Genomic DNA, 13,636 nt, shown 5'->3' on the forward strand with positions numbered 1-13,636 from the left:
CAAACTGCTCATAACTGGGAAGGTTTCTAAAGAAATGTGACCATGTGCTTGATAGTTCTGCTATTCTGCAAAACTGCTGCTATTTCTGTCACTGTTGAAGAAAAAAGTATTAGGCCTTTTCCTCTCATCTGTTATGGCTGTTCTTATTTTTCATTCAACAACAGTTGTTTTTCTTTCCTTCATATTATTTAGGAAGTAGTCAAAGCAAGTCAAAAACTACACCTGGCATCCACTAACAAGCTACACGAGGCACTGTCACGTGGACACACTTGGTACCTGCTAGCAGCAGAGCCCACCCAATAGCATGCACAAGTGCTGCTCCACTTGGTATTGAGGTTATCCAGTTCCTGGCTTGGAACTCGTGGGCGTGAGTCAACAGACATGAGCATCTACTGAGGAGTGCAATGCTAAAGATGCTGAAGAGTGCAATGCTGGGATGTCTATCAATGCTACCTTAACATCAGTGAGAGACAGAAACGAACACTAAAGACTGCAATTTGGGGGCTTGGGGTGGGGGTGGAGGATGCTTAGGGATTTTTCGTAAACAAAGCACTTTGCAGGGTTTTTTCTTGAGCAAGGACAACAGACAACCACTATTTTTGATAACGATCAAACAGAAACAGTACAGCCTGTGGAAGAAACTGTTAGGAAGTTTCTTGTGGCTTCACATTTTTATGGAGCTAACCAAGAGCTTGAACAGATCTTGTCTATTGTTCCACTGTGCCAGTAAGTAGAAACATAGTTGGAGTAGAAAAGAGATCTTTTACTTCCTTTTCCATTTTTTCCCCCCCACATCCTTTGCCTCTACTTATCAAAGCACCCTTGACATAGCTCCATGACAAACTGGTGACCTATGGCATATATGCTTCAACGATACTTTTGTTGCCCAACTTTCATTGAGTTGGTAGAAAAGCCCCAAGGTGAAGCAAGATCAGCAGCGCTGCTTTGAGATGCATAAGGTATGCATGGGAACTGTAAGGAACAGCAGTGTGGTAACTGCATGGCCAGGAGAGAGGCTGCAAAGAAAAGGATCTCTGACTTGTAATGACAAACCTTCAGTCTCCTTAGCAGCTCACCAGAACAGAGTAAAAACTTCATATAACATGGTATCACTGAAAATTTCATGGAATGCAACACAGATGATATGGGGCCCTGCGTCAAGAGCAGAAGATTATTTGAAAGGCGTTAGACATGCATACACCTTAGACATCACTTTCTCTCTCCATAACACAAACCCTATCATCACAGGCTCTACATGAGCTATAGTTGAGAGAGCACAATAGCATTTCCCTATGCCAGCACTGCAATACAAATAACATAGTTCATCATTTGGTGATAGGTTGGGTAGAGAAGGTGCTTTTAAAACCCAGTTCCACTCTTTTACACACAAATCAGAGACAAATTCACATTTTGTAGAACAAAGGACAGCAGGAAACCTAATTCAGATTTCTAATTCCTCTATTACATGATGTAATTCTATTTCACCAAATTACTTTTGCTTTGCAATGTAGCTGCTTTTATAATTATTTATTGCCCAGCTCAAGGTTAAGTGAAGGAACAGTCTCAACTGAGATCCTGTTTAAGCCCTTATTTTTCACAATGTGCTACAGAAGAGTAATTGCTTTGTATTTCTCCAATGAAGACAGAATTAAAATTGCCGTTTGATCCAAACTATTAACACAGCAGTCATTTTGAAGTAGCACATTGCTTTTCATAATTTAATATATTTCCCCTCTTTCATGTATTCTTTGTACTTGGCAACCTTAAAAATTGAATTTGGGGAGGTTCCTTTGTAGGATCTGTAAAAATCCAGTCTTTTGCATTTCTACAGACTCAGTACCTGATGAAAGGTAGCGCTCAACAATAAGCAAACTGGAAATTCAACAATGTTGTGCATTTGTTCTTGAAGATGTTCTGCTTTTACCAGCAAGCCACTTGGAAGCCCCAAGGACAGTGCTGAAGCATATAAATTGTTTTGATAACACAGGCTGACAAAAAGAGCAAGGATACATAAATATAGCCTAAATATCTGCTTGCTCACAAAAGGTTGCTTTTTTTTTTTTTTTTTTTTGAAGTAATGCCACAGGACCAAGACCTTTCAGAGATGCTTTATGTTAACATATTTTCTGTTGTCTGAGTAATTTATAACTGGACAGGGCTGAAGATAAATATATATATAGCCTAAATAATTGCTTGCTCAGAAATGGCTGCATTTTTAAAGTAACTTCTTCAGGCTAAGATGTTTCAGTGAGGGACTTAATTTTAACATAATGTGTGTTGCCTAAGTCATGTAAAATTGGGTGGGACCAACAGTAAATAATATATTCTTGTGCTTTCTTTACTTAGATTTCTATCACGTTTGTGTTATCCAGACATATGGACCATTAAGACTCAGTCCTGCCACACTGATGTGAAAGCTCAGCCTTTTTTTTTTTCTTTTCACTAAATAGTCACAGCAAACTGATACAGAAATGACCAGCAACACACAGAAGACTGCTGTTATATGCAGGGCAAGTTCACTCACTTACTATGGTTGTGGGTTTCCTACATACATGGAAGGCCATGACTAAAGATGATGAAAAAAATTCAAAGACTTGAGAAAAAAAATCTCTTCACATTGATATACATGGTTCTGTGCACAAAAGGCTCTCAACACTAGCTGTAGCCTTGAATATGATAATCGTTATTGCACAGATTGGCCTCTTTTCCTTTCCTTAAGCACTAGTGTGATGGTAGACAAAAGATTATATTTTATGGAGACAGTACGATCCTTGGCACTGCACTGAAAATAAAATTTAAATTAAACACAAAAATGGAGAAGGAGAATCAGGGATAAAATATTTATAATCTTAGCCCCTTCAGATAGACCAGGATAAAAGCTCATTTAACTTCTCATTATTCAGGTAAGGTTGGCTTAGAGATTCAAACTTCTACACTATAGAAATTTCTAGGTTAAAAAGAGCATTTTGTAAAAATGAATTTCATTTCAGCGTATTAAGTAATGTACTACTTGTCTCTCCATCCTGAAAATAACATTTCTGAAGAGGATATAGTCACGTCTCACTACCAGCACATAAGCAGAAACAGAGACAGAAGGTCTGAGCAGTATCAACCAACTTCTACTTCACAAAGGCTGTGTTAGTTCTGGAGTGAATTAATATAAAATGACTTGTACTCATAGCTAGGTCTCAAGACTGGCAGCAAAGGTTGAGTAAAGAATCACCACTTTCCTTTCTCAATCTACATCCTATTAGCCAAGAGGGAATCCTCAACAGTCTGCAGCAAGAAAATATGAGTTTATCCTTATCGTTCATAATGATAAATGCCAGAGATACCCACTGGAAGTGAAACCTCAGCAGGGACCATGTATCACTAGTAATAACAGAAATAATTAAGCTGTTGTTAGAACCAGACACTCAGACAGAAAATTCAATTTTTTTATTTTGTGTCCAATAACAATGACAGCTACCAGCCATCATGCATTACAATTAGCTCATGCTGCAAGAATGCTTTCTGCTCTGCTGTGTAATGAGCAGACTGCAAAGGAGAACAGGACCTGGGGAAGAGGTGAAGAACTGCTGGGAGAGGCAGCACATATCCTCGCCTGTTGCTAAGGAAACTGGCTCCAGTATTTGGGAATACTCTGAAGGGCTGCCTCATTCACACAGCCACGATATGAACTTTATTTCCCATCACTTGCAATTACCACAATCATTTAACAATGCATGCAGTCTATGTATCTATTGGTGGCAAATCAAAATGAACAAGTCCTTACGATCGCAGAGGGCCAATGTTCTTGCAGCCAGCTTATGCAAACAGTAACTGACTGTAACAAAGGTAGAACAAAATTCAGGTAAAGGCACTTTTTATATATCAAGGCTGGTCAGCAAAACACTGCTTCAGTTTCTGGGATATCATTCTTGAGTTCCTCTAGTCCATGACCTTTCTTCCAGGCAGCTCACACACACACATCTCCTTCCTCAGTTCTCCCATCTAAAAAAGTATCCTGTTAAATTTTACAGCTATAAAATGTGTTTCAATTTTTTTACATCCTCAATCAATAGCAACCATAAGTCTCCCCTCTCCTCTGCAGTGCAGACCTCTGCTGTACACCTGGAGTACTCCTTCAGTCATTACCTTAGACCCCAAAGCCCTGCTACATTTCTCCATCCTGTTGCATGCTTTCTTCTGTGGAAAAGTTGCAGAAAATTTGAGCCCCACAGCCTAGAGACCTACCATGGGTAGCATGCCTGAAGCAGAGCTAGAGCTGTCCTCTGCTACCCCAGACAGCCCTTCTAGCATTTCTGTCAGTGGTGGGGCTCCACTTGTTCTAGCAATGACAAGAGGGTTTCAGAAAAGAAAAAAATATATGAAAAGATTAAATTTTCTTTGCACTACAGGGCTACAATATAAACCTCTCAATTACTTGCTGCTGGAAAATTCCATTGCAAGAAGTGGGAGCACTGCGCACTGATCAAACACAGAATTAGAAATAGAGATTATACATGACTTTCCGGCAAAGGAAAGACAGAAATACAGATTCTTTGTACGCATTGTTGAATACCTCAGAGCATTCCCTACATCTTAACATGGCGTCTACAATTTTTACAAGGGATATTTCAATGTCCTATCCACTGCACAATGCTGCCAGAAATCTTTTCTCTCTGATTGCTCCTGTACATTAACAAGTATGACATTAATACATATTAACTCACTAAAAACTATGTATATCTTAGTCTGAAACCCTAGCAATGTTGTTAGAAATTACTTGGATTTTAATTAGAGCTAGAGAAGTTGAACAAAATTTGAGAAGCTTTGAAAGAAAACCCCCAAAATGCCTGTCTTAAGATTCTTATGGCTCAAGTCTAACAGAGTTCTCTTCCCTCAATATTTGCCCTCTTTTGGTGTGAATGCTGAATAAATGAGTCCTTTGAAAAGAAACAAAGCTTTTCAACAAAAATGATTCTGCCTTTTAATTTCAAAAATCTCATACACTAGAGGGAGTATAGGTAGTAGTATTAATTCTGCTACTAATTTCAATTACAGTTATTCTGCAAGGCTAAATGTTTCTTGATTATTGGACTGGCATTATTGCTTAATGTCAGAAGGGCAACATGACTGTGTTTCTAAGACTAGAAATTTAAAATTTTGTAAGCTTCAGTCCTGGTTAAGCCAGCCACCTTATGAAAAAAAAAATGAAATATTTCTTCACAGTCTCCTTCACCTACCTAAAGAAAGTACTGTAAGAAAGACAGAGAATGCCCCTGAACAGCAGAGATCCTGGTGATAATTTCCCCATCAGTGAACAATGTGGGTTAAGACCCTCTTGGGCCAACCAAAGCATGTAGGTTTCTCCTGCCAAGGGAATGCCTAAATTTTAAGGTTTGGTTCCAGTTTAAGTTAAAGGAGGAGGTCTCCTTCTTCTCCAGATGTGATTTAAGTGCTCCCTTTCCCCTCTTCCCCCTACCCCCCCCCCCCAAAACAAACAAACAAACAAAAACCCACAACAACAGCCAACAACAACAACAAAAACCATAACACAAGCCTGAGCCCCAAGGTTTGCTAGACACTTTCCACAACACACCTGCCTGAAATAAGTCCTTGTGGCAGCTGGCAGGAGGAGTGCTTAGCTCTGCATCGCAGATGGTCATAGTCTGAGGTGCTCACTGGTGTCAACATGTCAACATGGAAGCACTTGTAGGTACAGGCAGAAAGGCAACTCTAACTTAACCATAAAATACTTAGACAAAAACTATCTGTATGGATCACTTCAAGATCACAAGCTTGAGCCTTGTCCTCCTAGAGCAATTGCTACAAACTCTTCCTTGATCTGGCCCTACCATTTAATAAAATGCTGTGCAATTTCAAAGCCTTACACTAATGTTACTGGCACAACACTTAAGTGTCTAAAACTGTAGGGCTACGTCCATCCTGTTCCTGTCATGACCCTTAATATGAGAGAGACAACCCCTAGAATGCTTTTCCGGACAAGCAGTATCTGCTGAAAAACAGAGCATTTGCATTTCTGGTTATTAAACACAGATGGACACCTTCAGTACAAATTTGTTTCAATAGTGCAATAAACAATTACTGTCGGAAAAACAATTTCTTTAGATAATTAGATACTTAAATTTGAAGTTGTTTATGTTTATATAAGCACAGAAATTACAGATGGAATTATGCAAACAAATCTATCGTGGACCATGAGCTCCTATCAGGCTGCTAATGAAGGTAGAAAGCTGCAATCCTTCTTTATACGGTTCTGTAATGACCATGATAACAAACCAATCTTTCTTTTAGTGCTGCATATTACCCTTCCCCATTTTTTTTTCCTTCTCATTATCGGTTTAGAGTGACATATGCTTTCAGAAGACAAAGAGGATGAAAGAGACTTGAAGATAACACTCTTCAATTACACTGACACCTAAATTATTAAATTAAGCAAAAATTCAGTATTTCATTGTCAATTTGACTGTGATTTGTAGTTAAGCAAATTTATGCATTCTGTTAAGGTACATTTTGTCTTTGCTTAAAATTTGTTTTGGAGATGCATTAGAGAGACAATTACCTCTTTTTCCTTTCTGGAAGCTGTAAAAGCTAGTAATAGAGTCTTCCATCAGAAATATTACTTTTCCTCCATGACAAATATTTGCTGTTTACACAATATTCATGGCACTTACTAAGAAGGGACCCAGTATCTGGGCAGTATTCAGACACATACTTTCCTCACACAATATCTTCCTTTTGTCAAAGGTGAAATTGAATGAACACAATGAACTACTCTGCTTTTAGGAAAGAGCAGAGATTTCCTATGCAATCTGAACATGCCAGTGCTATTTGGACAATGAAATAAGTTATAATGTAAACATTCATTGATTATCAAACATATGAGAAATCCTAAAACCACTATATTGATTGCAGGAATTATAGACTAGCCAATTATGGTGAAAACAAACTAATTTTCTCTGGATATATGAGTGTAAACTTTTGGCTGGACGATATTTCAACCAAATACTATAGATCTTAGCTTTAATTTCCTCAGAAGATGATCTTCACTACTCATGGAAAACACATGCCACACATTTTTACCTTACAACTACGCAATAAATCAAGGAAACTGCCTTTTAGAACTATAGTCCAAACAAGAATCTAAACATGATTTTTCCACAAAATTTCTATTACACTCAGAAATTATCTGGAACGCATGAGACAGGCATACAATAATGAAGTAGAGTGGGAAAAAATCATGTAATTTGTTGCAGCTTGCTCATTTCTGAACGGCAATAACAGTTATATATCCCAAAGTAATACTCATGTACTTATCCAGCTCATCTTTATGAAGCACTTAAAAGATGAAAAATCCTGTAAGTGCAGAGCACTTACTATAATGAAAGTAAATACAGATACACAGACATAAAATAGCCCATTACTGATTCCTTCTACCATAGTAAAATGCAAATCATTACTGTCTTATCAATATCTCTTAAAAAAAAAAAAAAAAGAAAAAAAAAAACAGCCACAAAAACTAGGATTGAAAGCTTTCAAAACTACCAACATAGAAATAACTGCTGAAAATGGAAATACTTACTCATGATGTTAGAGGTGTGATTTATAGAGTACAGCGAGATGAGAATACAGAGATAGTATATAATTCTGAGTGGTTATAGTACTGTGCATTGCTCAGTATGTTAAGTATCACCTGTTATAACATGCAGAAATGAGTAACGGCAACATACCCAAATATTCTGAGAAAGGAGCACAATGCTTTTGAGAACAGTCATCTGAGAAAAGCCTAAGAATCCACCTAATGTGTCCTATGCATGCTACAGTGTGACAGATACTGTCTAGAACCCAACTCCAGCTCAGTAACAACACCTGGAAAAACTGTGCAGTGCACAAGACTGGACACAAGAATGGTACAGAAGCAGCACAATGAAGAAGAGCTACGATGGTATGTCTCCAAGTGAAATAAAAGCATTTCTGTTTACAGGCTATGCTACCACATCAAACACCCCATTTTTGTCTGGGTCCTGAAAAGAAACAAATGTAATTCAAATGGAAAAGGTTTCTATAAAATCTTCATGGACAACAGATTTTGTTCCAAGCTTCTGCCAGAAATGTGTCAACTATGTTCTTATACAAACCCCTGCTTAAAAAAGAAAAAAAAAAAAAAGTAAATACACAGAAAAGTTCTCATCCTTCTCTCCAAATGATTTATTGCTGTCAGAGCTCTAATCTAATTTTAGGTGAGCTCATCTTTTTTTCTGCCCTGGAGCCATTTTAACTTAATATTGCTCTCCTTCCAGAACCATGAGAGAATACAGACTCCCTTAGCCACTACAGATGCTGTACTGACATTTTACTTCATCTGCTTGCTGTAAAAGTCATCAATATTGCTCTGCTCCTGCAGAGACCTTTTCTAAGAAAAATGAAAACAAATTGCTTGGCATTAGATCAAACTTTGACCTCTGCAGCCCAAAGTGGGAAAACCAAAATCTGAACTCCTTGCTGATGCAAGGAGTTGAAAGCTTGCAAGAGCTCCTCTGAGCAGGCAAACTTTATTTTAATAAAATCATTGTCTAAGCTTTTCCAGGCTGATGCTGCCTCCCTGTTCACACCTCCATAGGAGCCGCTGGGCAGGTATGGGCAGGCAGCATGGGCTCCTGTGGGCTTGCCTGTGCTGCAGCTGTCTTCTCTCCACAGCAGCAGCGAGCAGCACCAGGTCTTCAGGGAAACCATTTCTGCACTCATCTTTTCCATCTGCCTCATTCCCAGCTGTTGCCCCTTTCCATCCTCAACATTCTTGACCTGCACTCTCTTTTACAGGCTCTATTCTCCTTAACGTCTCCATTCTCCTGCCCCTAGTTATCTCTGGCACAAGCACAGCCTGCTTTGTGCCATCCTGGAGCATGGTTGGGAAAAAACAGTCTCAAACACTCTGTGATTGCTGTTTTCCAGTCAAGTACAAGTTTCTAGGAAGGTTTAGAAGTGTTTCTCTTTACTTTTTTTTTTTTTTCTGTCCTGGTTTCTGAAGGAAAAAAATGTTGTGTTTACCCTGCCAGACTTCCTTGAATAACCCTCATAGTAACTTTCTGAGCTCAAAGTTGGTAGCACAATGAAAATCTATACTGGTTCAGCTAAAATATTATTTATGCAGATACTCAATAACTCTATTAGGCTTAACAGAGAGATGGAAACTGCAAAGATATGGTGTTTCTGAAGCTTAATAAAAATTAGTGACTTGAAGGAGGAGAGGCATGTCCAAGCTCCTTTCCGCTACTGTCACAAGGCTGCAGCATGAGCTAGCAGTTATTGCTCTATGCAGGTGCCACCGCTCCCTCTGCTGCAGTGCCAAAACACCATCTCCTGCCCAGCAAGAAGTTAGTGGGTGTAAGTGGGAGCTGAAAGTGTGGCATCAAAGGGGTACTGAAAGAGATGAGGATTTTTGCAGGTTGGACTGAGGCCACAAGGCACATGGAGCGAAATGTGTGGGGAGGCTGACAGGATGTGTGATGGGAAGAAAAGTAGATTCTGTGACACTGGGCAGAAAACTACCTGAAATCATCACCAAATCACTCCTTTGGTGTCTCAGTGCTCACAGTGAACATCCTGCAGCAAGTCTGTAGCATAAATAATATGCTCTCCTATAATTTCTTTTTTATTTTGATATAAGTTATACAATGCTTTGGAAAGCTAATTATTTTCCAAATGTCAAGGTGTGTAGTGGTACATAAATTCAAAATGATCATTCCACATTCTTCCAAGTGACTGACTATGACCATGAACATAACAACCTAAACAGTCCACAGACCCAAGGTGCTCCTGACATTCTCCAATTCCTGTCCCAGGAACAGTTTTTGACATTGCAAAGTTGTATTGGTTCAGCTAAAACATTATTTATACTCAATAACTTCATTGACTCTGGTCAAAATTGCAAGTTAAGGGCTTGCAAACAGAAGGGGGGGGGCAGGGGGAGAGGGAATGGGACTGAACAAAACACCAGAAATGAAGGATGAAATTCACTTTGCTGCAGAAGGTGTAGTTTCTCTTCTTGGAGGTATGGGGCTGTGTTGGGCCCCATCAGCAGCCACAACCTGATGGGACATGGCGAATAACATCTCCATTCTGGTACACCTACTACAAGGTGATCCAACTCAGGAGTCTATCCTCACGACTTCACCCTTGCACCATACCTCAAGAAAGACAACCTGCAGGAACCTCCAAACTGCTTCCTGGCATGCCTATCACATGTTCAGACAAGGGTTATTTGGAAGGATTTATCCGAGACCAAAGGAATAAAGCAGCTTGAGGAATTTGTTCCCAGTCAAGTCTCAAGATCTGAGAATAGCTAAATGCTTACAATGGCCACAGCAGGGAGTCTAAATCATAGTCACAATGTTTTCATTTTGAAACTAGATAAGAATAATGTTTCCAACTGAGCAGGCAGCTGAAAGAACAAATTGCAGGAAAACACCGATGCTCTAGAGATTTTACAGTCTCCTTGACTAATATTTTCCAAACATATGTGGAAAACGATGCAGTAAACACAGAAACAAAATTAGTATTTGCATCTTTGCACTGTCTGCACTCAAACATAATGGCTACCGTGCTACTATGTATCTTTAAAATTATGACTTCCTCAAGATTAAATAGCTGAATTGTCTCCAGAACATCACTTAAGTATTTCAGACTTTTTTGCACTTCATTTACCCTAATCCCCACTATGCTATCGATGTAGCATTAAACTGATAAATATGCTTTTATAATAACACGGCAGAGCCAGATGTCTTATAAATTGATTTGCACTTAGGTTCAAAGATCCAGTATATTGAGGTAATAAATACGGTGCCAGACTGCAAGGCAGAAGAAGCTAGAAGAGACAGATGACCTTTGTGCAATATCTCACCTCCTTCTCTCTCATGAATGTAGAAATACAAAGTTATGAAAGCAGACGCTGTTAGCCACCACTGACACTGACCAGACCAACACCAATTTTATTAAAGCATAGATCAGCATTTTTATTTTTTTAAAGTAATCAATTGCTTAGTTATAGCTGTTTGTTGTGTCTTTGCTTTCCTGCCCGCCTGAGAGAACATGAACAAAATTGCCAGCAGTTACATTACAAAGACAGGGTGACAGGCTGCATGACCCCATAAGTCTTGTTCCCTTCTTCTGTCTGGGCTCTTGATTTGCATCTTAAAAGGTTTTCCTACCAATGCCTTTGCAGGGAACCTGCTTTGCCATTCAGAAGACTTTCTGTCAAACCCAGACAGAAAGATGAATGCTTTATCCTACCCAGCATGTCTGTAATTGCAAGCCCTGCTGGGAAACAACACCCCCTCCTTGGGGTTACTGTTTGAGACACTGTATGATGGAAGGTGTGCTCTAAAGGAATAGGCAACCGATGACTTAAACAAAACCCTCCAAAACCAAATGAGCTGTTTATTCACCAGAAATGCAAGGATCCTTTCACAAGCACAGCCCTTACCCTCCCCAACATGCAGCTGCCCAACTCTATGCCCCTCTTACTCTGGTGTCATCAGGAGTGGCATGCCACAGCAGGAAAAGAGACCGGTTCACTGTGAGACCTGCTACTCACTCTCTTACAGTGTAACGGCCCCCCTTCCAGCCGCACATCCCTGCGGGTACTGGTCCCTCCAGCCGCCAACCACATGGGCCACCGCACAGCTCCCCAGGCTCAGGTAAAGCAGAAGGTGGTGGAGCACAACGATGACAAAACACAGCACCAGCCCGGTCTGCAGTGCTGCAAACCTCTGGCACAGAGCTGAAACATGTCTTGTTTTACAAATGATTGGGGAGTTTGCATGATGAAGGACAAAACTGCATGTAGTTGGCTTGACTGCTCATGTTCTCTGTGTGCCTGTTATGTGGAGCACTGACACTGAGGACATGGCACTGTATGCAGGACAGCAGTGGTGGAGAATGCAATCTCCATTCTTCCACTGCTTGGTACCTCCAAGCAGCTTCCCAATCTTCAATTTTCACCGTATTTTCAAAGAAAACAATAACCAGCTTTCTCCTATATTGTTCAAATTCAAAATTAAAACACAACCAATAGGTTTCACCAGTAAAATGCACTGTGAGTAGCTGAAGAAATGAGTAGCAGATATAAATACCTGCTTGCTGTGCAGTCTGCGGGATTTGTTGACTCCGCTGTGCATTGTACTGAACTGAGGCAATGGGTCTGTACTGCTGAGTTGTTGAGGTAGGGTACTGACCAGATGGGTAATAATACACTGGCATCTGCAAAGAGAGAGAGAGAACAGCAGCTAACTACATACTCAAAAACTCGAAAACTTACAAAACCAAAATGGAAGAGGAGCAAGAGTTAAGGTAAAGCATATTGGTAACAGTAATCAAGAGGAGAGACTTGCTTCATGTCTCTTCACGCACTGCTGCTTGTTTTCAGCTTTGCTAGGAAAAGGGTTGTTACCAAATTCACTCTCAGATGCTTTGAGAAACAGATAGAAAAAAGTTTTAATTAGAAGAGAAACATACAGAATGCATAAAAAAAACCTACACCTTTATACTAAAGAAATCATAGCAAAGTATCAAATGCTGCAGAAAAATGGATGCAAACAACACCTTCCATTATCAACATAATACGCATAGACAGCATACTGAACCATTAAGTGAACTCTGGAGGAAATGATTAGTATGAAGCAAAGAATGGCCTGGAGTAAAAAATATAGATAGGTGAGAGAGAGAGGGAAAGATAGAATCCATATGCCTGTAATACTTGTATGAAACTATTATTAAATTCCCACTTTTAATAGCTACATCCTTCCTTAAGTGAACGTTTCCGCATAAAGCTCCTTCTGCATTTAGTGTGCAAAAACAATCATAGTTTTTTTTTCTTGCAGGAGCTAAAGGAAGGCATTGATTCAGCAAGTTCTGCAAGGTGGACTTCTTTTTTCTATTATTATTACTATAGAACAATGCATTCTACATCACCTTATCACGTAGCTGAACGTGAAGTTTGAGGGCAAATGAAGCTAAGGATTTTTTCTGTACGTGCTCTATCACCATTACTGAGAAATCTGTGCTAAACAGTTTTCAACTGACCCTTAGCAAGTTCAGAGCACTCAAAGTTTTTCATTTTCATCCGCAGTTGATTCTGCAGCTAATTTACAAAGTTCAGAAGCTTATGGTACCAACAAACTGCAGAGGAACACAGGCTTGAATGATATTTCTCTCATGACTTCTGCCAAGTCTGTCAACATTTCTTTAAAAATCATTCAGTATCTTTCCTTGCACGTATCATTTATCCTACTCAGACACATCCATGAAGTTATACAAAATGCTTTTGTTTTTTTCTTACAAAACTTAGAACTATTTTTGCCACTTTTATTTATACATAGAGAATGCTCCTGGAAGAGTTCATTCATTCTGATTACCCATCAAGGAAAGAATTAATTGAATAAAGGTAACTGCATTATTTTGTATACAGAGAGAACATTGTAAAAGAGATCAGAAATTTTCCTAGAGACTTTGTCAGATGAAAGAGAACAAGCACAGATTAAAAAAAATAGAGAAGAGGGTATGCATGGCCAATTGGGCAAGCAAATGACTAATGAATATGCTTGGTAGAAAAAGTATCAGAATAAACATAACT

At 39.3% G+C, this 13,636-nt stretch overlaps 1 protein-coding gene across 1 annotated transcript in view; it reads right to left on the reverse strand.

Moving 5' to 3' along the window:
* ARPP21 (cAMP regulated phosphoprotein 21) overlaps positions 1-13,636 on the reverse strand; it is a 140,836-nt gene that overhangs the window by 26,040 nt on the left and 101,160 nt on the right. The window contains 1 exon segment of the mRNA XM_050708821.1: positions 12,138-12,264. Coding sequence (XP_050564778.1) covers positions 12,138-12,264 — 127 coding nt within the window.

This window comes from Cygnus atratus, chromosome 2 (assembly GCF_013377495.2).
Source record: "Cygnus atratus isolate AKBS03 ecotype Queensland, Australia chromosome 2, CAtr_DNAZoo_HiC_assembly, whole genome shotgun sequence".
NCBI lineage: Eukaryota > Metazoa > Chordata > Aves > Anseriformes > Anatidae > Cygnus > Cygnus atratus.